Source organism: Harmonia axyridis, chromosome 3 (assembly GCF_914767665.1).
Source record: "Harmonia axyridis chromosome 3, icHarAxyr1.1, whole genome shotgun sequence".
Classification (NCBI taxonomy): Eukaryota; Metazoa; Arthropoda; class Insecta; order Coleoptera; family Coccinellidae; genus Harmonia; species Harmonia axyridis.
In genome coordinates, this window is record NC_059503.1 from 30,628,693 (window position 1) to 30,653,342 (window position 24,650).

General features: G+C 33.1%; 2 protein-coding genes across 2 annotated transcripts; one reads left to right on the forward strand and one right to left on the reverse strand.

The window, feature by feature from the left end:
- Positions 1-2,381: 2,381 nt before the first annotated feature.
- LOC123675146 (tigger transposable element-derived protein 4-like) lies at positions 2,382-3,703 on the reverse strand. The gene has a single exon (XM_045610426.1). It carries the CDS (start codon positions 3,427-3,429, stop codon positions 2,488-2,490), a length of 942 nt encoding a protein of 313 aa, XP_045466382.1. The 5' UTR covers positions 3,430-3,703; the 3' UTR covers positions 2,382-2,487.
- An 11,120-nt stretch (positions 3,704-14,823) lies between these two features.
- LOC123675145 (zinc finger MYM-type protein 1-like) lies at positions 14,824-17,640 on the forward strand. Its single transcript, XM_045610425.1, has 2 exons — positions 14,824-17,109; positions 17,205-17,640. Exons 1-2 carry the CDS (start codon positions 15,240-15,242, stop codon positions 17,555-17,557), a joined length of 2,223 nt encoding a protein of 740 aa, XP_045466381.1. The 5' UTR covers positions 14,824-15,239; the 3' UTR covers positions 17,558-17,640.
- Positions 17,641-24,650: the final 7,010 nt, after the last annotated feature.

Sequence of the window (24,650 nt, forward strand, 5' to 3'; positions counted from 1 at the left end):
TTTTAACAATTTCAATGCGTTCCATTTCAAGTAATGGCATCGTTTTTACTTGGAACATATGAAAAGATTAAATATTCAAAAGTGTCAGCTGTTCAGATAGCGGGCTATTCAAAATGAGACCTCTTATAGGTATACAAACTTTGGTTCATGTTATTTTCATTTACGTTTCGATAATGATGTTGTCATTTTCAGTTTGGACGTCACCGAATAAGTTAGTATCTTCGTAGATTGATTACGTCAAAGGGGACATCAGTTTTCGGCTACATCTGTTCAAGAAGATTTAATTAAATCCAAGGAACAAGATATCCAAAGCAGAACATTAACGTCTGTTCTTGAGGAAAGTTATAGTTAGCTCAACCAGCAATATGAAAAAGTTTGTTGTCTTGCAGAAAATAAGGGCCATCATCTAAAGGAGGTAGTGAAGAGACTTGTAACGCATTGACTTGACAATGGTATTCGTAATCAAAGAATAGGTACACCAATTGTGGACTGTATGAAAATATGTTTAAGTCTCGATAGCAGCAATATCATAGACAGAATAATATGGACTGGGTATAAGAAAGAGACCATTAATATCGGTGTATTATGACAAGGATAGAATATTGAATGGCAAAACATTGGTTTTGCGAATTGATTGTGTGTGTTTTCTTGTGAAGATTATGGATTCTTAAACGATTTACTAAGTGTTTGTTGTACTTATTGTGTGCTTATTTTTAGTATTTATAAACAATTTAAAATATGACTGTTTCATATGCAGCTTATAATTTTTTTGTTAGATCCGAAAAAGGATTAGATGTAGATAATATTTCACGGTAAGAAAACAAGAAGTGATGTATCGTTTATTTAATTCAATATTTGCACACGTTTTCGAAAAATTAAATGAAATGGGCGATGGCAATGAGGAGTAAAGAATATAAACTTTCTGCCACAGAGAACTATTATGGCTATTCTTATTGAACCAAAGTTTTGAAGGAAGGAGTCATAATGTTACTACAATGATACAATGTGTTACTACAATGATAATGAATACTATACAGCAAATTCCTACCCCTTATAAATCCGGAGTTATGAATTTTTGACCAAGTTATTCCCGTTACAAAGCAAATAAACCCTGCTTCGAATCTCTAGCCATCAGATGTTTATCATTATTTTCTTATAATGATATTTATTATATGTTTTTTTATGTGCTTGTATATTTCAACATGACGGGTAATATAATAAACCCTTGTATGAGATTTGCAGTACATTTTTATACACCGCCAGAATAAAGGAAGATGTATACTTTTGGAACGTTAGGCTGAAATATTTTTTGAAAAAGTATGGCACTTTCATCCCGAATAACAATCACTATTTCCTCAATCAATTTCTAAAAAATATTTGGGCTATATTTTCTGGAGATAACAGATATAAAAAAAGTGTTTTTATCTGTTACAAATTTTAAACTCCTTAAAGTTCAGTTACACTTTTATAGCTACACTATATCGAATATAAATTCAATTATCTATAATATTATTCATGTATTCATAACTAGAACATGAACAGGTAAATTTATACCCAAATAATGTCCACAAGTAGAGTATAAAGTTTACAGAAGAGTGCAATGTACTAATGTAGCTACACAGTTTTCTTATAATCTTAAGTATTTATATATGATTATATTTATATTTTATTTTAAGTATTTATATACTGAAGAAGTATTGATTTACTGAACTTTCTGAAAACTCTGGACCAGAATAGAAAATAAAAAAATATGTTCTTTCAAAGAGGACTCGATGAAATTCGCCTTTTGCTGGAAGGAATTTCAGATATCATGAAAATCTGTGCCATACAGTTGCTAAATGTGATTCATTCAGCTATTTCAATATTATTCTCATCCGAATAACTCAATATTTCTATTAAAAAAAATGTCTATGAGCGATATTGGTTTGCATTTATAGTAGCAGATCTATATGTTTCACTCTCGTACCAGGAGAGCAGCGTTCACATTATCTAAATATGTGTTTTTTTCGAATTTTGAACCGATAATGATCTTTGATTATTGGATGCAACTTACTGGCGAAAAATTGTGTGTCAAAATATCCAGCCGGTCGGCTGCCGGGCACACGATAACTCTCAAACGAAATTTGCTAGAAACTTCAAATTCGTTCAAGTTCGTAGATGGTATACCTAATGGTTCCGATATTTAATTTTCTCAAGAGGTACATGAATGAAAACATACCCATCCGATCGAACAAAAAAAAAATTACCACATGTAGAGGAAAAAATAAATACAGTAAAATCCGTTTATAATGACATTGAAGGGAAATTAAAAAGACGTCATATTAACCGGACGTCATATAAAGAAGAATTCCGGAAAAATAGATGGTATTTTTTCTAGGGGGTTTGAAAAAAAGGCCCTTAATTGTACGATTCTTTTAATAAAAAAAAATAATAAAAAAACATCGTCTATTACAAAAATACTAAATATGTACAATATGTAATTTTTTTTTATTTTTTACTAAAGAAATCTGTAATTTTAGTTTGCATCTGTTTTTTCTTGCAATTATAATAGAAGCTCCTAATACCATTATGCAAGGTAGACATGGCCCAGTTCAAATTATCACTTTCCATCTGACTGTGAACAAATTTCGATAGTAAGTCTGCAGCTTTCAGAGCTTCTTCTGCTGTAGGCGTTCGATCTTCTTCGATTTCTTCTTCTCCATCACTTTCATACTGCTCATTTTCTGTTATATTTTTGACAATATTTTCATCTGTGGGTTCTTCGTATGTCATAAGGCTGCTGTCAATGTCAACATAATCCTTCCATACTTCCGGTGCTGGTAACAAATCTGAATTTAGATTTCGTACCCACAAAGATAAGGGTAAATCATCTTCATCATCAAATTCGTTTTCTTCTATTTCTCGGACTGGTAAATCGTCATAGGTTTCAATGAGTCCTGCATGTTTGAAACAGTTGTAAATCGTACTTTGTGAGATCTTATTCCAGGCATCATCAATCATAACAATTGCATCAAGAATTGTTATTTTCATAGGACTGTTTTGATTACAATCAAGGCCATTAATCATTTTAAGCACAAAATTTTTTCTGAAATTGCATTTAAGAGACCTTATTATTCCTCGATCCATTGGCTGCAAGACTGATGTTGTGTTGGGTGGTAGGAAAGCAAGTGTTATAGATTTCAAATCTGTAACATTAGGATGCGCCGGGCAATTATCAACCAGCAATAGAATCTTTTTCTTCTTCTTCACTAGGTTGCGATCCCAATCTCGAAGCCATCTCTCGAAAAGTTCAGACGTCATCCACGCTTTACGGTTGTTTGCATAATCAACTGGAAGCGACTTAACACTACTGAAACATCTTGGTTTTTGAGATCGGCCAATAACAAATAATTTTTTTTTCACTGTGCCGCTAAGATTTGCTGCTACCATGACGGTTAATCTCTCTTTGGATAACTTTCCTCCACAACAATTTTCTCCTTTAAATTTTAAAGTTCTGTCTGGCAATAATTTATAGAAAAAGCCTGTTTCATCTGCATTAAAAATCTCTTCATTAGAGAACTGTCTTCGCAGATTTGGCCATACAGTCGTCAGCCAATTATATGTGGAACTCTGATCAACGGACGAGGATTCACCGACAATTTTGCCCGACACAATGTTATGTCTTACTTTGAATCGACTTATCCAGCTAGCAGAGCAATTAAAGTTTGGGTTGCCAAAACCAGAGGTATGTATACAATTATAGCTATCAAAAAAATTCTAAAATTCTTGATATTCTCATAACAATTAAAAAGAAAAAGTGCTCAATAATTGTATACCTTTTCAATCTGAACACATGTAGAAAAAGTAAACAAAATGAGAATATTTTATTAAATGAAAACAGAGCACAAGTTAGTATCTTGTGAATGATCCCTATAATTGTTAATGAAAAGTGCACAGGAATTATTTGCAATTTCATGCCGTTATAACTAATAATTTGCTATTAGAATTATGCAAATTTTGTACATTTATATAGAAATAATACACAAGATTTATATATTTATATTTTCGCTACATTATTGTATTAATCGTTAATTCAATTTGTGTACAATTGTTCGACAAGCTGAAAAAAAAAGTATGAGAGTTTGAAGGCGGATTCAGATGGAAGAGAAAAACTAAGACAAAACGAACGCAATCAATATTTGGAGAAAAAGGAACACAAAATCATATGACCTATTAACGAACTGAGTAAAAGGGAACAAAGTTTTAAAAGAAGACAATGGCGTCAGAACTCTGAAATCCTATTGTATCTATTTTTTTAAATTCTCGAAAAATCTCACTAAACTAAAAAAAACTTGTCTGATCCTGTTATTATTTCGCATCAGGACAATGAATACAATTTATCTAAATTTTATCATCATACAACTCAAAGCTATAGTTTGCGTAGAATGACCTATTTATACACTGTGTCCGTTAAGTATGGAACAAATTCATTTTTAGCTAAACACACCATTTTAAGAAATAATCCTGTAACACGTCGATTTTTTTATTTTAATTTGCCGTATTTTAAATTAATAATCTAATATACAGGGTGAATTACTTTCAAGTAACGACATCACCGTCATTTTTTTTAAATTGAACACCCCCATTTTGTCGCAATTTTACAATTACTCTAGCTGAGTTGATTCCAAAAATGTATCACATGTTGATTTCAATTGGTTGTATTGGTAAAGTATCGCGTAACATTCTGTATTAGTTAAGTTAACAATATTATCAAAAATAAGTGTAGTCTAGCGGCAATAAACAAATAATGACATTTCACAAAAAACTGGAGGACATATTTTTTTTTCAAATTGATAAGAATTAATTTCTTTCATATTCTGTCTGCTGGACCACAATTACCAAACATGTTTGTAAACAGCTCATTTTTATTAAGTAATCTAAAGTGTAACAAACTACAGGGTGTAACATTCAAACCAATTGCCGCTAGACAATAAGTATTTTTGATAATATTGTTAATTTAACTAATAAAAAATGTTACGCGTTACTTTATGAGCACACACAAAACTATTGTATTTTTGTCCACCCTGTACCAATTGGAATCAACATGTGATACATTTTTTAAATCAGCTCAACTAGAGTAATCCGAAAATTGAGACAATTTAAAAAAAATGACGGTGACGTCATTACTCGAAAGAAATTCACCCTGTATATTAGATTATTATTTTAAAATACGGTAAATAATAATAATAAGAGAGTTTATTCAGAAAATTACATAAATACATTCTATAATACTGTAGAGTTAAGTTTAAAATATAAACTGTGCAAAGCAAATTAATAGTATATTCTAAAACAAGTTGCAGAATGAGATTCTATTCCAACACGAATGTAAAATTGTTGAGTGTTGGAATTGGCTTCTGCAACAAGTATTAGACGATATTTCAGTCAAGTTTTGTGAAATATTGTCAAAATTCAATGAAAAATTCAGATTATATATCCTAGTGACTTTTGTATTTTATCTTGGCAGTTGGTATGAATGTTGCGAAAATTGACAGATTACGGAATTTGGATATGAATCTTACGTTTCGAATTCTGAAATAATTTACAATTACGCATTAAATTAGTGATTTATGTCGAAATCAATTCAGCACCACCAGAATCAAGAGAAATTGCGAATAATGTTGCAAATCATTTCACTATATCCAAATTATATTATATTGACAATTATTGACGTTTGTTGAAATTTGATAGGATTGGAAGACAGTATAGACAACCACAAAACGAAAAATATAACTGAAAACGATGCTGTAATGAGTTCATTACAGCACTGTTTTTAGAACTGTAATGAACTCATTACGATACTGAAATAGAGAAAATCAAAAATCGACGTGTTTCAGGATTATGTCTTGAAACGGTCTGTTTAGCTAAAAAAGAATTTGTTCCATACTTTACGGACACAATGTTTATTTCTACCCATAAATTCACATACCGAAATTACTGACTTTAATAGTAGAGGCGAAATGTCAGAAATAGCATTCAGAACAATTCCGGTGACATATACGTTACAGCCCCATTTTTTTCTTCGTAGCTTTATCGACCACCCCTTCCTCCTATCCCTAGCCTGATGCTTTTGCAAAAAAAAAAACAAGGTCCGATTGTTGCTTCCAGGAATCCAGGTAATTCCTGGGTCTGGGACCCAAGAATCCATTGGCAACGGTCTAAATATAAACAGGAGAACGTCCGCTGACGCTGCGTCTGCGTCCGACCGGAGATGATGGGTCTTGGGCAAATTTCTGCGCGACCTCCGATTCGTCGGTCCGGCCTACAAGGCGCGAGGCACGTGGTGGTAAATCAATGAATCGGATAGGAAAAAATTTTTTTTTAAAAAAAAAAACACAAACCTCCCTCTAGCAAGATCAGAGTCGATTTTTTCCCAGGGGCGGGATGCAGTTATCCCAGGTGCCGGAGGGCTCTATAGCGTTTAAAAAAAAATGGATCGATTCTTCAGCGCCCCCGAACCGAGCGCCACGTACTGCATCGTGCATCGTATTTTTCAACACTGTATAGCAAGGTGTCTTTTCTTTGACAATGAAGTCGTTATTTGCAACTACATGATGGGGAAGTTGATTTGCAGCGTTAAAAATTATTCGTCTCAACAATAAACACACTCAAAAGATTTACCAGGTAAATGCACTGGTTCTCGACCAGTTAACAGAAACATCAATTTCGAGCACGATTTTTTCACACATAAAGTTATCAAATTTTAATGGTGTTGGTTTTCATCGATTCTTTGGCGAGTTTTAAATGATTTGTCATATAATTTTAAACCTTTGAAATGTGAAAACATAGAAAATCTCAATAACTTTCGGTTCTCGACCACGCCGCAGAGTTCTCGACCATTTTTGTTTGTTTTCGACCACTAATAATAGTGGCCGCTCCACTTAAAAATTTTATAAAAAACTTGATGAGTGATTAGTACTTACTTTCGTACCGTACCATCGACATCACTACCTATCACTCAGATGGGTTTCAGATGAGGTAATCAAGTAGGAAAACTAGGGGTGGAGGTACAGCCATATTCATACGAGATGATATTAAACATGACGCTATATATAGTTATCATGAAAATTTTGTAAACATTGTTGGTATAAAAATACATCGATATAAATTGAATCTATATTCAGTATACAGATCCCAAAAAAATCAGACGGAATGTTTTTTTCCCATACTTGAAAAACTATTGAGTAGAAGAAACAACATCATAATAGGAGATATCAACTTGGATATCAAGAGCCATAATAATACGACAACCAATTATAAAGAAACTGTTCTATCTAATACTTATAAATTTTTAAATACCAAACAATATACAAGAGTACAAAACGATTCGAAAACAAATATTGATCATATAATAATACCCCAAAAATTAACTGCATCATGTAAACTGTATGACACTCCGATATCTGATCACAAAAAAATTGTTGTAAATCTGCAAACGAAAAAGAAATCCTCCAACCATAAAGAATCTATTACTACAAAAATCTTGGATAAATCGAAATTCGTGAATATTGTAAAAGAAAAATTGGAAACTTCAAAAATGGACACGGAATTTAATGGAGAAACTTTTATTAATATAATCAAACAAGCAAAATCAGAGGCAACGATCATCAAAAAGTTCAAAAATATTGAAAATAACAAATGGTATAATAGAAGTATTGCAAAGGTAGTTGAAAAAAGAGATAGAGCCTATAAAAAATTCAAAAAACAACCGACAAACACGAAGAATAAGGAAAAATTCCTCGAACTTAAGAGAGCTGTATTCAAAGTCATCAGGAAATCTAAACAGAAATATTTTTGTAAAAAATTTATGAGTGCAAGCTCAAGTACAAAAAAACTTTGGAATACAATCAAGGAATTAATAAACACAAGAAATATAAATCGAAATATCATCCAAAAACTAAAAATAAATGGAAGAGAATATAAAGAACCAAATGAAATTTGTGATAGATTGAACAAATTATTCATACATGTTGAATCGGACATTAAATGGAGTCCAATAAAAAGTGGTGAGACTGAGTTGAACTGCGTTGATAGGTCCATATATTTGAAAAAATGCTCAGAAAGTGAATTGAAGAAGATACTACAAAATCTCAAGAAAAATGCATCTCCAGGAAATGACCAAATTACAGCTAATGAGTTAATTCTTTTATATCCAGTTATGAATGAACACCTGTTATATTATATAAACAATGCACTTAAATCAGGGATAATACCGACACAATGCCTAGAAAGCAAAATTATCCCAATATATAAAAAAGGAGATAAAACTGATCCCAACAATTATCGACCTATAGCACTTACATCAGTATTTTCTAAACTACTAGAGACAGTAATTAAAAACAGAATCTGCTCATACTTCAATTTTTCCAACTATCAATATGGCTTTCAGAGTAATAGCTCAACCCTTGGTGCCACAACAGATCTAGTACAAAGAATAAGTACAGGTATAGATGCGAGAAATTATGTGATAGTAGTGTTTATAGATTTGAGAAAGGCCTTTGACATGGTTGATCACGATTTACTGTTGGGGAAACTGAAAAAGATGGGAATAAACAATAAAGCCCATACCCTTATAGAAACCTTTCTAGGGAACAGAAGACATCACACAGTAATAGAAACGACAAGAAGCTCAGAGGAAAGGGTATTGAAGGGAGTACCGCAGGGATCAGTGATTGGTCCATTGTTGTATCTTCTGTTCGTAGAGGATCTCGAGACTGCGGGATTGGAGGCTCTGTACTATATGTTTGCTGACGACACAGCGTTGTTCTACGAGGGTAGGGATTTAGACACTTTACAGCAGCGAGTTGAAGTTGACCTTAGAAAGTTTCAGAAATGGCTGACTGAAAACAGACTTATCTTGAATGTGGAAAAAACGGTTGCTCTCCTTTTCAAACAAAAAAATAAACCCTCAAAGCCGCTAAACATCAAAATAAATGGAATCAAAATCAATCAAAAAAATTTGCACACCTACCTCGGATTGAATATCGATACAAAACTGGAATGGACCGAACATATAGAATATTTGTCACGTAAACTTACACCTCTTATTGGAGCATTGAGAACAGTTAGTCCCTATCTTAGTAAGCAAGCAAAAAAAACATTATATTACTCGAATATTCATTCTGTGCTGGCGTACTTGATTAGTGTGTGGTCGAATACATCAGTCAGCAATTTACAGAGGGTACAAAGATTGCAAAATCGAGCTTTGAAGGCAATATATAATCTACCATATGATACTCCAACAACTGAGTTATATGACACACTAAAGATACCCAACATGAAGGTCACAAAGGTCGTTGAGCAGTGTAAACTGATATACAAGATGGAGCATGGCCTGCTTAAATTCAACACAGAACTCAAAAAAAGATTAGACGTACATAATTACCAGACAAGACAAATAAACAATTACCATTTAGATAATATAAGAACAAATAGAGCCAAAAATTCACCGATCTACCAGGCTGTAATGGAATATAACAACTTACCAGAAGAAGTAAAGAAGAAAAATTCATTAAAATTATTTATAAGATCACTCAAATGTTATAAAATGACATATTCATAATGTGGGTTTTTTACTTTTGCATTGTACTAATTTTTAAAAATGAAACATATTCATTCTATGGGAACATCAATGTAATGATGATTTGTAGAATTAATGTATTAAATAAATAAAAATAAATAAATAAAAGTAAGAAACACTCGGAACGTAAAAAAAAAATATTTTGCAAAAGTTTCCACTTTCTATAAATATTTCAAAATAGCAACTCATACAACATTATTTGGTTATTTTGCACTTAATATCTATTTAAAAACTAATGAGTAAATAAAATATAAAACACAGACAACCAGTGGTCGAGAATTAAGTACAATCAAATTGATTCTCGACCGCGGTCCGCGAATAAATAAAGGGTAGAAATAAGTGTTTCAACGTTAATTCGGAATTCGGTGGTCGCAAACTAATATGCAGAAAGTAGATATATAAATGAATCAGGTTATCGAAAAAAACGAAAATGATCCAACAGGAATATATCGGTTGAAATTAACAATTATTGAAGTAACATATTGGTTCTCGACCACTTTGGTCGAGAAATAAAAGATACAAATTTTCCAATACCAGTTCGCGACCGCCGAATAATTAACAAAAAAATATACATTTATTTGCTTCTTGATTGAAATACACTCAAAAATATATCTTATAGTTGATATGGAACGTAATATACACACATAATTCATTTAAAATAAGAAATAATTACTATTTTCTGGTCATATATCACGAAGCACTTTTCTAAGACAGGACGAGAAAGAACCCTTTTCTATGATAGACGATTATAAACTAATATTTAGCGCAAAAACTTTGACCTATACCACTACTATGCAAACTATCTTGGAAGGGTAGAATGGTCGAGAACCAGTGCCGGTCGGCTAACCAGTGCTTTTATCCTATACAACAGGAACTCGGCGATTTCTACAGGAAATTCGCCCTATATAAGCGATGGCAGTAGGGATTCATCAAGCCAAGCAGCTTGACATTTCAACCAACTACTTGACTTGAAAATCGAGCTCCTCACAAATTACATACTTGAGCTTGGCTTGATCTTAGGTATTTATTGCTTGACTTGATATCAAGCTACTTGATATTACTTGAGCTTGGTATGCACACGTCGCAAGGCATATAATAGATATACACTAGGGGAATAAATCAAAGGATCAAAATAAAATTCGAAATATTTAGCGGTTTTTCAAATGGCTGTATTTTCGATAACATTGGTCGTATCTTAATTTGAAAAAAAAATTTTTTGAAGCTTGAAGTTTATAGTTTGAAGATCTCATGATGAAAACATTTTTCAAGCAACGCCGGGTACCGCTTAATCCTAATGAATACAGTATCTAAAATCATGGGCGCCCGCAGAAATTTTTCTCAGGGGGGGGCAAAATGAAAATTATTGAAAAACGATAAGGCGTCCATGATTGTCATTGAAAACCGGAAAATTGTTGAGAATCCATTACTTTCCTTTTTTCCATGCCCTTTGGATTGAGAAAGTAATATTGAGGGTGTTGTGCTGAAAAATGAGGCAATAAAAATCTCAGGGGGGGCCATGACAACTTCGTTCTAACTAAATCTAGCGTCATAGTGACAATAACACACTACAAAAAAATATAACATGTACAGCATGAAACAATGAAGTACAGCATGTCCCAACACTAATCCTGAAACACGTCGATTTTTTATTTCAATTTACCATATTTTAAAATAATAATCTAATATACAGGGTGAATTACTTCCGAGCAATGACGTCACCGTCATTTTTTTTAAATGAAACACCCCCATTTTGTCTCAATTTATTCTATTATTTTAGCTGAGCTGATCCCAAAAATGTATCACATGTTGATTTCAATTGGTATGATACAAGATGGAAAAAATACAATAGTTTTATGTGTGCTCATAAAGTAACGCGTAACATTCTTCAATAGTTAAATTAACAATATTATCAAAAATACTTATTGTCTAGCGGCAATCGGTTTGAATGTAACACCCTGTAGTTTGTTACATTTTTAGATTACTAAAAATGAGCTGTTTTCAAACATGTTTGGCACTTGTGGTCTAGCAGACAGAAAAATAAAAAAATTATTCTTATCAATTTAAAAAAACATAGTCGTCTAGTTTTTTGTGAAATGATAATTTTTGATAATATTGTTAATTTAAAATACGGTAAATTAAAATAAAAAATTGACGTGTTTCAGGATTATTTTTTCAAATGGTCTGTTTAGCTAAAAATTAATTTGTTCCATATTTCATGGACGCAGTGTATAATTCCATATAATAACTGTAATATATTTCCATATATTTATTATAATAAATATATGGAAAATTCACCCCCGATTTCAGATACCTCTATTCGTGTCAAGAAGTTCACTCACTATAGTTACAGGAATTCATTATACCGGAAATTCCAGGATTTCGCTTTTTTCAGTGCATCTAAAAATAAAACGGTTAGGATATTCGATATTTTGTTGCCAATAAGAATGCAGCTAATTCTTCATTATTCAAATTGAAATTCTTCGAATTTATCTACTCCATACTTTTTATCGACAGCGAAACTTTGCAAAAATCCGATTTCAGAGGCAATTAAAATGATTTCTCAAATAAAAAAAATTAAGCCGCTTTAGTCGCAATGAATGCTCGTTATAATAGCCTAATAATGCTTTATTATCGGTCGATCGAAAAATACTGTTTTGGCGGACATCTAGCGGTCTCGTTATACACTTTTAATTTTTGAAAATATAAAATAATGTTTTTTTCACAAACCTACGATTTTTATTTGTTATTTAAATGTTTCAGTTTGAGAGAAAATGCCATACTATTTTAACGGTTGCCTGTATCTGCCACAATACATACATCAATATTGTCATACAGTGGGATAGTTTGCAGTTCATTATTTGATTAACTTGCACTTCCAACAAAGGTATAGAAAATAATTCTAATATATGTTATTATTTACATAGGTTTTAGTGAGAACAAAATTTGCCATACCATTGACTAACCCATTTCCAACAACCGGCGTGAACTTGGCAGCCACTTTTCAGCAGCCGAATTCATTCTAGCAGCCAAACGACCAGTGGCGTCGGTAGAATTTAAAACTAACGAATCGATCTGTTTTTGGGGTGCAACGCAAGAATTTGCTTTTTGAGTTCACTTGGACGACTTTAGTCAAGTTTTGATGACATTTCAATGCACAAAATAATATTATAGATGAACTTGAATTATGCTGATCAATGAAACGACGAGGTACCTATATAAAAGTATTTTCACGAATGAAACCTTGAAAAATGTTTAGCCAAGTTGATATTTGGAATACTTACTCTTCAATAGAAACAGAATAACATATCCGAAGCACATTGATTTGCTGGCCGTCTAAGGGGTAGTTTACACTTGTGAATTTTTCGAAATTTTCGAGAATGACCCAGTCAGAAATGTTTAGCCAAGTTAATATTTTACCAAATATTAACTTGGCTAAACATTTAAGAGTAATAATACCTTATTACTCTTAAATAGCTACAGAATAACATATCCGAAGGATATTGATTTGCAGGCCGTCTAAGGGGTAGTTTACCCTTGTGAATTTTTCGAAATTTTTGAGAATGACCCTGTCAAAAATGTTTAGCTATTTAAGAGTAATAATACCAAATATCAACTTGGCTAAACATTTTTGACAGGGTCATTCTCAGAAATTTCGAAAAATTCACAAGTGTAAACTATCCCTTAGACGGCCTGCAAATCAATATCCTCCGGATATGTTATTCTGTAGCTATTTAAGAATAATAATACCAAATATCAACTTGGCTAAACATTTTTGACAGGGTCATCCTCAAAAATTTCGAAAAATTCACAAGTGTAAACTACCCCTTAGACGGCCTGCAAATCAATGTGCTTCGGATATGTTATTCTGTTTCTATTGAAGAGTAAGTATTCCAAATATCAACTTGGCTAAACATTTTTCAAGGTTTCATTCGTGAAAATACTTTTATATAGGTACCTCGTCGTTTCATTGATCAGCATGATTCAAGTTCATCTATAATATTATTTTGTGCATTGAAATGTCATAACAACTTGACTAAAGTCGTTCTAGTGAACTCAAAAAGGAAATTCTTGCGTTCCACCCCAAAACCAGATCGATTCGTTAGTTTTAAATTCTACCGACGCCACTGGTCGTTTGGCTGCTGGAATAAAAACGGCTGCTGAAAAGTGGCTGCCAAGTTCACGCCGGTTTTCCAACAAAGCTAGAAATTTTTTGAATAATAATTATATTATCGTTTAATTAATGAAATATTGTCCTAGCAATCTATACTAGCATCTACAATCTAGGGATTGTGTTATTCACATTTGAATTATTGAAAATGTCATACATCCAAAAAGCTAAATTTTGAGATAATATCCTTTAGATAGTTTAAAACGTATAGGTTTCTAGGAGATTCGGGATAGAAAACAGAAATAACCAGCCTCTTCTGGTTGCTGCTATTCTTTACCAGTAGACCTTTACAGCGTGCTTGTAAAAACAGGTATAGAAACTGCTGCTTGAAATCAGTAAATTTAGGGATCGAATCGGTAAATAGAATTGAAAATGTAAAGGACATATTACTTTTTGAAAGTGCTTCGTTTTAGGGGGCTACGGTAACATATGGTATGAAACCGCCACTAACAAATTTGAAAATCATTAATGATTTTGTCGCCAAATGTGATTTTGAGAACATTGTTGAACTATTATTTTCAGTGAATCCTAGCACACCTAGCTCAGCTATTTTTTTTATGCTAAAACAACGATTCATCGAACAATGACGTTGAGTTGAGAAAAACAACTAGAGAAGAGAGAGAGAAACAACTAGATTTAAAATCAAATAATTGGTTATTATTATTCAACCAAAATGAATTTATCTTCCCCTCAGAGTAATAAACATAGATAGAGGGGGCATATATCATTTACAGTATAAGCAAGTTTTGTCTCCAACATGAATTATCATATTTGACATGAAGCGTGCGGAAATGAAAACATATCAGTGATACGATATTTCACTCAATTCGCGAGTTTCTCCACGAAAAACTCACTTCTTATGTCCCATAGTGTATCAACGTTTCATATTAACTCAAAATACATTGAAATGAATACCTAAATATATCAGAAATTCAGAAAACAAACTTCAAGCGTGTCAATCAACGAGAAACAACCGATGACACTAGGATAGCAAAAGTTGCCAAAGATTGGCAAGAATTTCAGCAGGTAGATACCAGGGCCGTAGCCAGGGGGGGGCATTATGGGGCAATGCCCTACCTTTAATTTTCAATGCCCTACCTTAAAAAATAGTAACAATTTAAATAATATTCAAAGGAAATTTCATTATGTGACGTGAGGAAAAAATTATCACTCGCAAATCAATTCTGAATTAATCACGAGTTGTTAGAGATTGCGAACTACATCAATAGAGTGCACCGTGGTCATTGTATATATACAGCACGCTGTATTTTCAGAAGCACCTCATGTGCTTATTTTCTTGATTCCGCACATAGATGGCATTTGAAGTATGTATGGGACCTGTACTGGAATATACGCCCCTTGGTAGGGGGATCCCCATATAACCCAAAATAGAGTTTAGCGAAATAATTGTTTGTTTATTGAAGTGAAGTGAAGTGTTGATTGACTCATTTAGCGATGGATATAAGGACTTTCTTTACCAAAAAACGAAGAGTTGAAGAGGGAATTCATCACGATGAACCCCATTGCTCAAAACCCACTCCTAGTTCTATGGAAACTAGTTTGGCAAAACAGGTTGGTAGAAATAGAATTAACTATGGTATTCCTTCGGATATTGCACGAATCGGAGAACCGATAAAACAAATTATTTTAAATATATATCCCAAAGAAAATAATAGGGCCTTTGTTGCGGATTGGTTTAAGCGATATAAATGGTTGCAGTATTCGGTCGAGAGAGATGCTGCTTTTTGCTATCCTTGTCAACAATTTTTACCCCATGGAAGCAAACAAAGTTCTTATACTTCCACAGGATTCAGAAACTGGAAAAATGCCAGTGATACAAGAACTGGGTTTCCAAAACATGAGAAATCAATTCCTCATACACAAGCCATGGCGATGTGGCAAGACAAACTACGCAGAATATCTACAGGTAGCAGTGTCGAAACTTTGATAAATCATGAAGTTTTAGAAAAAAACCGGTATTACATGAAATCAATTGTTGAAGTTATACAATTTTTAGTTGTCAACGAGTTAGCTTTGCGAGGAAATTATGTTTTGGAGGAAAAAAAAGAACAAGGATTATTTCAGAATTTATTTGAATACACGTGCATGAAAGATCCGAATTTGAAGGAGGCTTTCAGCCATATACCACAAAATGCGACATATCATTCACCGGAAATTCAAAACCAAATAATTCAAGCAATGGTTCAAGTAGTACAGAACTCCATTGTCAAAGATATCAAGGAATCTGACGTGAATTGGTTCACTCTAATGGAAGATGGAACGAGGGATAAGAATAATCGTGAAAATATTGCTATAGCAATACGTTACGTTAAGGATGGAATCGTCAATGAGTCGTTGCTGACAGTTACAACAACTGAACATCTTGATGCAGCAACATTTACCGAATTAACTTTAAACACTCTTACGAAAAATGGCATTGATCTCTCCCGTATGCTAAGCCAATGCTATGATGGAGCAAGTGTTATGAGCGGAAAAGTTTCAGGAGTTGCGACTAGAATAGAGAATCAATTGGGCCGAAAAATTCCTTATGTCCACTGTTATAACCACCGCTTACATTTAATAGTTATCAGGACTATCTCTGAAATGACTTTCATCCGTTTATTTTTTGATCAATGCATCATGTTACATGAGTTCTTTCATCATGGAAAAATAGCTGCAATGTATGGTGGAAAAATAATTGGCAGATTACTCGAACAACGTTGGTCAGGACACTTGGCGGTTACAAAAGTTGTAAACGATAATTATTCAGAGATTTTGCTAACTTTAGATAAAATGAAAAATGACAGATTCAATGGTGACGACGTTGCCAAGAGTGTCGGCATCAAAAAAATTATGCTTAATTTGGAATTCCGAATGGCTATGGTTGTGGCCAAAAAAATACTATCCATGCTTCAGCCTGCAGATGCAAGTTTACAAGCCCGAAGCGCAGGATTGAAAGACGCCCTAATAATCATAAATTGCGTCCAAAATGAAATCACAAAATTGAGAACAGATGAAATGTATCATCAAATTTTGGAAGAAGCTAAATCTATGACAAGCATTGATTCTGAAAATAGGACTCACACCCAAAAAAGGCAAGTCAGAAGATCTAATCGCATGGATGACTACTTGATGTTTGACTCTTCCTGTTCCTCAACGAAACAAAATGAAGAAGATCAACCATTTAAATCTGAGTATTTCGAAACATTGGACATACTAGTTGCTGAATTACAGAGAAGGTTTTCAGACAACGATGATCTGTTAAATTCTGTAGCGAGTCTCGATGAGTTGGATGTGAACAAAATGGAACCTTTGAAAAATTTAGGTGAGTGTAAGGCAATTAACAAAATGATGTTGCTGCTTCTAAAATATTACGCTTGTTTATTCATATTCAATTCACAATTTAAATTAACTTTTCAGGTATAACAATTCCATCAAATGAAGAGGCTACAGTGGTTAAAGCTTATTTGAGTCGTCGTGAGGATAAAACAGAAGACATAGTGCAAGTTTTGTACAGACAGCGAGAGGCTTTCAAAGATACATATGAACTCTTTGCATCTGTGGCGACCATAGGATGTAGCACTGCTGTTTGTGAATCTACTTTTTCAACCTTAACTGCAATCAATAGACCTCAGAGGCTGTCAATGAGTCACGAAAGAATGGCAGGCATGGTATTTCTGGCCTTTGAAAAGAGAAGGACTCAGTCTGTTGATCTGAATGAAGTCCTTCGCATATTTAATAATATGACAAATCGAAGGATTCAGCTGTTTTGAGGAAGTTTTTTATCATCATTATATTAATCACAACATGTTGAAAGAAATAATATAAACTGAAGAAATAAATATTTTTATATATACATACTACCATACACTCAAAAGTAGGTACGATGAAAATTGATTCATCAGATCACATCGAGTACAATTTTTTACTTCTGCCCTACCTGTAACCTTCATTGCCCTACCTTAAATTCATTTCTAGCTACGGCCCTGGTAGATACAGAAAATAATAAATATTCTGCTCATTATAAATTCGTCAATTGAGACGAATATCTGATTTCAAATATTCAAATTTGCATATTGAATCGAGAATCACTCAAATAAATATATATCATTCAATATAATATACATTCATAATGATATAGAAAAATTGTGAATTTGTGGAATAAATCACAATCCGACAACGTTATTTAACCACGTTGGAGACATGTAAAAATTGCGTATACTCCCTCTATATTTGTTTATTACTCTATGATCTGCCACAATGAGTTTTCAAAACCACAAATGATGGTAGAGTTCCAATGACGCAACCCTGCGGAACCCCAGGTACCAAGAAGCCACCCGGTTTGCCTCCAACCTCTAACGCAGGTAGCCGCTCAATAGTCCCAAAGATCGGCCATGTTTTATGCGTGAACGCACGTGCGTAGGCCCCGTCAGTGCGTTTGCCGTCGTAGGACCAATGACCGTTGAGGAGAACGAAAAATATTTGAATGGCAAGCACCGGGACGCTTCTCCCCACCCCTCGGCGTCCTAGAGAAGGAGCCCTCACCCCACTCGAATAGTCGAATGTGCGTGCACGCTTTTGGAAATGTTGAAGAGAGGGCTTCAGTGTCGATTATTTTAAATATTAAAAATTTCTAGCAGACTTCGAAGTAATTTATTTTTATCATATTTAATCGGTAGCTATGCCTATAAAAAAGGGTGATAGAGAATTATTTTAAACAGAAGTATGTTGATCTTATATGCCCTAATAAACTACATCTGATGAAATGGCTTCGAAGTGGATGTTTCAAATTTTATGATGGGATCCAATATCAAGAAAGAATATCCAAAGCCAAGGACAAAAAAAAGGACACTAGATTTTTTATTTATTATGTCGCGTGATAAAAGGTGTCAACATCAGATTCTAATTATATTGCTTTATCAAAAGAGTTAAAAAAGAACAATTAAGAATAGGAGTAAATTATACTGACGTGTTGGGTGGTCATTCATTAATGCGCCAATTGCATCATTGGAGACCAAATAACACATAGGTATATATGTGGTCTCCAAGGGTACAATAGAAGCATAAATTAACGAGCGCTGAAAAATCTTCTGACTTCACGTCAGTGCTATTTTTTTTCGATATTCGATTCTGTTGTCACTGATGAAATGAATTAAATATCCTATATGCTTCTGATGATGCGATCAACACAAAATTCTGCATGGAGCTTGTCATAGGTATTCCATATATAGGTGAAATTGTTGTGTTACAAACAGTTACTAACGAGTAACGATGGACTTTTAAACCGAATTTTATTTTTCGAGAAGAATCGAAAAAATTCGTGAAGTTGGCACCCAGCGGAATGCACTATTTTTCTACCAGTATCCTCGAGGTACAAACCGAAATTTTTGTGTTACAAATAGTTACTAACGAACGCAAAAAAAAAATGGGCGCTAACTTCACGGACACATTTTCGGAGCTATTTTACATAATAAGTTAAATAAAAACTGAATTTTAGCTTAGTCGGATCTGTTGTTCGAGAAAGAAGGTTTTTTTTTCGTCATTCTGCTTGAATTTTATGCTTCTGGTGACGCGATCAATAAGAGTGTTTGCATATACGCTCGAGATCTAAAAGTAAAATGTCAACTCGGTCAGGTCGGTTGGCACTGAAATATTGAGTTTTTCTTTTCGATATGCTTGTGATCTTATATCGACAAACATAAAGGGCCGAACAGAAGAACTATCTCGAATTTGAATCTGAACTCAAAATCCTATCGTTTGAGACCATTTCCAATATATGTATTTTCCAATTGTATTGTATTGTATTTTCCAATACAACATTGTGAAGGAATTATGGAGCGATGTGTCCAGGCAACGAGAGCTCGAAAACTTCAAAGCCTATTGTCAGAGCAAAAGTAAAGCGCTCAACCACTTCATCCGCGCTTTCAGTTTTCCTATAGGTACCAACTACTAATAAATTTTTTTTTTCAAGCGATCACATTTTCTTTCAGCATAACAATTCTTATTCTGCATAAGATTTTCAGGAGAGGCTTACTGAAAATACAACTCAGAGACACGAATATGATGCTGACAACAGATACGAAGATTTGCACAGGAAGGGGATGACTCTTCTCTTCTTTCTTATAAGAATTTTATTGTTTGTGGAAGGAAATACTCTCTAACGATATAGTCCTTTTCTTTTTTGCATGTTTGCATCAGCAGAACTTTATGCTGACATAACGTTTTCAATAAATGCTAAATGTCCTAATGTAGATTCTAGAATGAATCCGTCATAGTAATGGAAACAGGAAATAACCCCTTTCATGTTATAGACAATGTTTGCTTTAAAGAACAATAAATGAATTGATCTTCGTTGGACACAGTAACTGAAATCAGCAGTTTTATTGAAAAATGTATGTGTGCTAATTCTTAGGAAATAGAACGTTAACAAATTAATAAACAGAATATATTTTACCTGGCCTGAGATAATATCAAATGATTGTTTTTCCAGTTTTTGATATTCAATTTTCAAAATTCTGACAATGATTTGATATAACTTATCTACTACATCTAATGAAATAATTTTTAGTAGTTATTTCTAAATGTTAACATAGCAATCGGAATAGGTAAGGTTCAAAGTTTCAGTCAGTACAGATTCAGCAAAGAGGAATTTTTTAAGTAAAAATTGATTAAGACCTATTCAAGAACCATATGATAAGCAAAGAGACAATCTGCGTTGTCAATTCTGTCTGATATTAATTTACATATATCGTAATATAAATTTGAAACCAAAGACATAGATTCGTTAGTTTTAATATAATTATATAGGTACCTATATAATTTTAATTAAAATGAAACTCAGAAGCATGAGTGTAGGTACTTCTATTTATAGTTTTCTTTCCGAATGGGAAAAAAAGGCTCTCAAAGCTGATGTTGTCGACGTCTACATTTGGTCTACGCCGCCACTGTATCAAAAAAATATTTGCCAAAGAATACTGCACACTTTATTAGAGAAAGAGGCCTCCTGTGATATTGGCTGAATTTTTGATATATTCAAAAGCTTTTCTATAAGCTAGTTTTGACCGAGGTTTTGAAGCTTTAGACCCCCTGAAATTCTCATCAGTTCTCCATTCCAATACAAAACGTTATTATCCAGAGGTAATCATCACTATTCTGAGTAATAAAGATACAATAATAAGTAGGGGTGCAACGAAACGCCATTTTCAAACCGAACCGAATTTTTCGATCCGGCTGTATTGGCCGGACCGAACCGAATTTGTAGGCCGAATCACAAACCGAACCGTTGGCCGGATCGCAGATCGAAACTCCTTCAAAGAAGCTTCAGAAAAAGGACTAGAGGGCGTTGCAAAAATCTAGTTTTTAATAAAAACTATTCCATAGCTACCTTCATCGACCCGAGATATAAAAATTTGTTTTTTTAACACATCGGAAAAAAATCAATTATTTCCATTGTGATCAAGGAAATAACTTCTATAAGTAGACTTACTGGAGGAAGCGATTCGGAAACGAATAACTCAGATGACGAACCATTAATAAAAAAAAAGAAGGCCAGTAACGAGACTTCAACTTTATGGCAATGCTTTGAAGACATTGCCAATTCCTCTAAAGAAAACAAAAACTTCGATGTTAAAAATCCATCACGGATGAAATTGGTGAAATCCTCCAAAAACCCATTTTAGATCGGAATTCGTGTCCTCTCGAATTTTGGAAGACACAGAATAAAAACTTTCCTTACATTTTCAAACTTGTACCGAAATTTCTTTTATGTCCTGGAACAAGTGTTCCAAGCGAACGCTTATTCTCAGAAATGAGGAACATTTTCGAAGATAAGAGAAGTTCGTTGGATCCCGAAATGGCCAAAAAAATAGTGTTCATTCATGAAAATGTTTAGTTGTTTTATTTGACTACTCTATAGAATCAGAAATATTTTTGTTTTCATCCTGATGTTATTAATTATGAATTATGTTATGATCCTTTTCGTGAAGAGTATTTTTTATGTTTTCAGCTGTGATAATTATGAATTACGTTCCTTTTCTAGAAGACTTTTATTTTTTAATCTGTGATATTTAGGATTGATATATCATATTTCTAGAAGACTTTATATTTTTATTATGCGAATAAATTATCAAAATTATCTCCTGTTTTTCTTTCAATTTTCACTTGGAAAAATTCGGCCGAATCGAATTGGAATTCGGCCTAGGCCGGAATTCCGGCCGAGCAGCCGAATCGGCCGGAATTGGTAGTTCGGTTCGGTTTCGGTTGCAGCCCTAATAATAAGATTACAATTTTTTTAAGGTCAATTATTCGAAAATGGTTACAAATCACCTTATCGATCTACATTCAAAAAATGTTTATGAATCCTATTCTACACCTTATTCTACATCACATTCGAAAAAATATATGGAGTGTTCCTTTCAAATGAAAATGAAAGTTACATTCGAAATGTTCCCTACTGAAAAATCCATTCATTTACAAAGGGGCACTTACTGAACGAAAAGTAAAATATATGTGCATAAGATTAAGTACTTAAGTAAGTATTTAATCGATTAATCTGATATAAAAAAATTAAAATTGAAAACATAAAACTTATTGTAGATATTGAACCATATTCGATATTGAGGAATTCATGGAATATATATAAAATATTAAAAAAAAAAAAATTTTGCAAGGACGTTTTATAAACGGATTTGTAATATTTCTTATCCTTTCTCATGCCTTGAAATTATTTTTTTTAAAGGAACACATATTTTCGAGTGTGATGTTAAATAAGGTATAGAATAGGATTCAAAATCATTTTTTGATTGTAGATCGCTAAGGCGATTTGTAACCATTTTGAACTTATTGAACCTTGAAAATTGTAAGTGTATGGGACACTCTGTATAATTGAACAAATGTAACAACACGAAAGGACAATACTTTTAATAGTATACCTATCTTATATTAATGACTGTTCACATCTTGATGATTACTCAGAATAGTGATGATTATCCAGGATAACGTTTTGTATTGTTTAACAATGGAGAACAAATGAGTTGTCATGGGATTCTAGCGTCAAATCTAGCCTATAGAAAATTTTTTACATATTACATAAAACGAGTTAACAAAAAATTTAACGCTTTTGCTATTTCGGGTGACATAACAGTTTTTTTTTCTGCCAGTACTTTTTGCTATTTTTTTTACTGTTTTAAATCAATTGATCGAAAGCTATCATTTTGTAATTAAATATCTATACTGGTGAGAGAATTCTTCTGTTCTGTGTTCTGTCGTTTGAGATATTGTCACAAAGTGTGATTTTTTTTTGTGTTTTTGAAGAGTATTTAAAATTGTATAGTAAATATTGTATTTATTTTTTTGTGTTTAAAAGAGTATTTGAAATATATTTATTGTAAGATCTGAAGTAGGATAATTTTTTTAGACTTGAGAATGGTTACAAACAATAGCCGAAACGTCGTCATTGCTGAATAAAAATAAAGAGTATTTCACTGGAATAAATTTGGTCACCTATACCCAATAACTCAATATATATTAAAGTAATTTTAGTGCAATAGACATCATTCAACTATGAAACAGTCTGTATAGTATTCTAATTATTGTTGTGCGATATAGGTAGCATGGAAATATACTTTTCATGTTATCATTTGCCACGGTAGGTACCTATCGATAAAATATTTCATGGTGCCTTGTAAATGCCTCACACTCAATAGATTACACAGAAATTGTTTTTCACTTCAGTTAAGTGTTTTTTGAATTATACGTTTTCTTATAGGTAGGTATATCTAAATATAATTTGATTTACTGGGAATTATTTTTTTTTTCATTTCTTCTAGTACTAATTCTTCATTTAATTGGCTAAGAAAAGTTATACATAATGAAAACCAGACCATAGAACTAAGGTAAATTCAAAGTATTGTCAAACGAAGAGAATAAAAATTAAAAGGAAAGCACTGGAAAACACTGTACTCGGAATTGTTCGATCGCCAATTGCGTTTTCGGAGACCCCATATATACCTATATGCAGTACTTTGGTCCCCACCAAGGGCACAATTGGCGAATGGATGAACTAGTGCTCGAAAACTCCCCACTTCACGTCAGTGCTTTCCTCTTCTTTTCCAAATTATGCTGGAAATTTCTGTGGTTCTGATTCAGCTATTAATACGAATTTTGGAATTTATATCCTACTAGCTGCCCGCACCGGCTCCTCACCAGTGGTGTAACTTCTTCTATGTAATCTTTTTTCTTTATCACTCGATTTCGAGAAACCTGAACTATGTGTTCGATAATTTATTCTCGCAATTAACAGAATTATGTGTTCCTAAATGCTTTTTATATCAATAATCCTCATAATAAAATAAAAGTAAAATTTTTTGTTTCAATTCAACCATCTAGTTTCTGTGAGGCAACTACAAATACATCCTTCGAGGTGTCAAATTATACTCTATGAATGTACGCCCGGTCGGAAGAAAAGGAATAGTTATTGATAATACAAGTGCAGAAGGCATTGATATTCTTCCACGATTTCAACATTCAAAAACGAGCCACGAAGTGGCGAGTTTTTGAATGAACGAGTGGTAGAATGAGCCTTCTGTACGAGTATTATACATTATTTTCTCTAATTCATTGCATTCTTATTGAAATTAATGAAATATTTCCATAAATACTTATCATTTAGTGATTTTTGGCTTGAAAAATGTTGGTTGGCAGAACTGATTTCTTTAAGGCAAATTGATGAATTGGCAGATAAAGCCGTGGCGGAAAGTTCGAAGTACCAACATAGAATAATAAAATATAACCATGAAAACTGTGCGTTTCTGATATATTCTCGCACGATTTTGTTCTACAAGATGTGGAAGAATGAACGGAGTAACC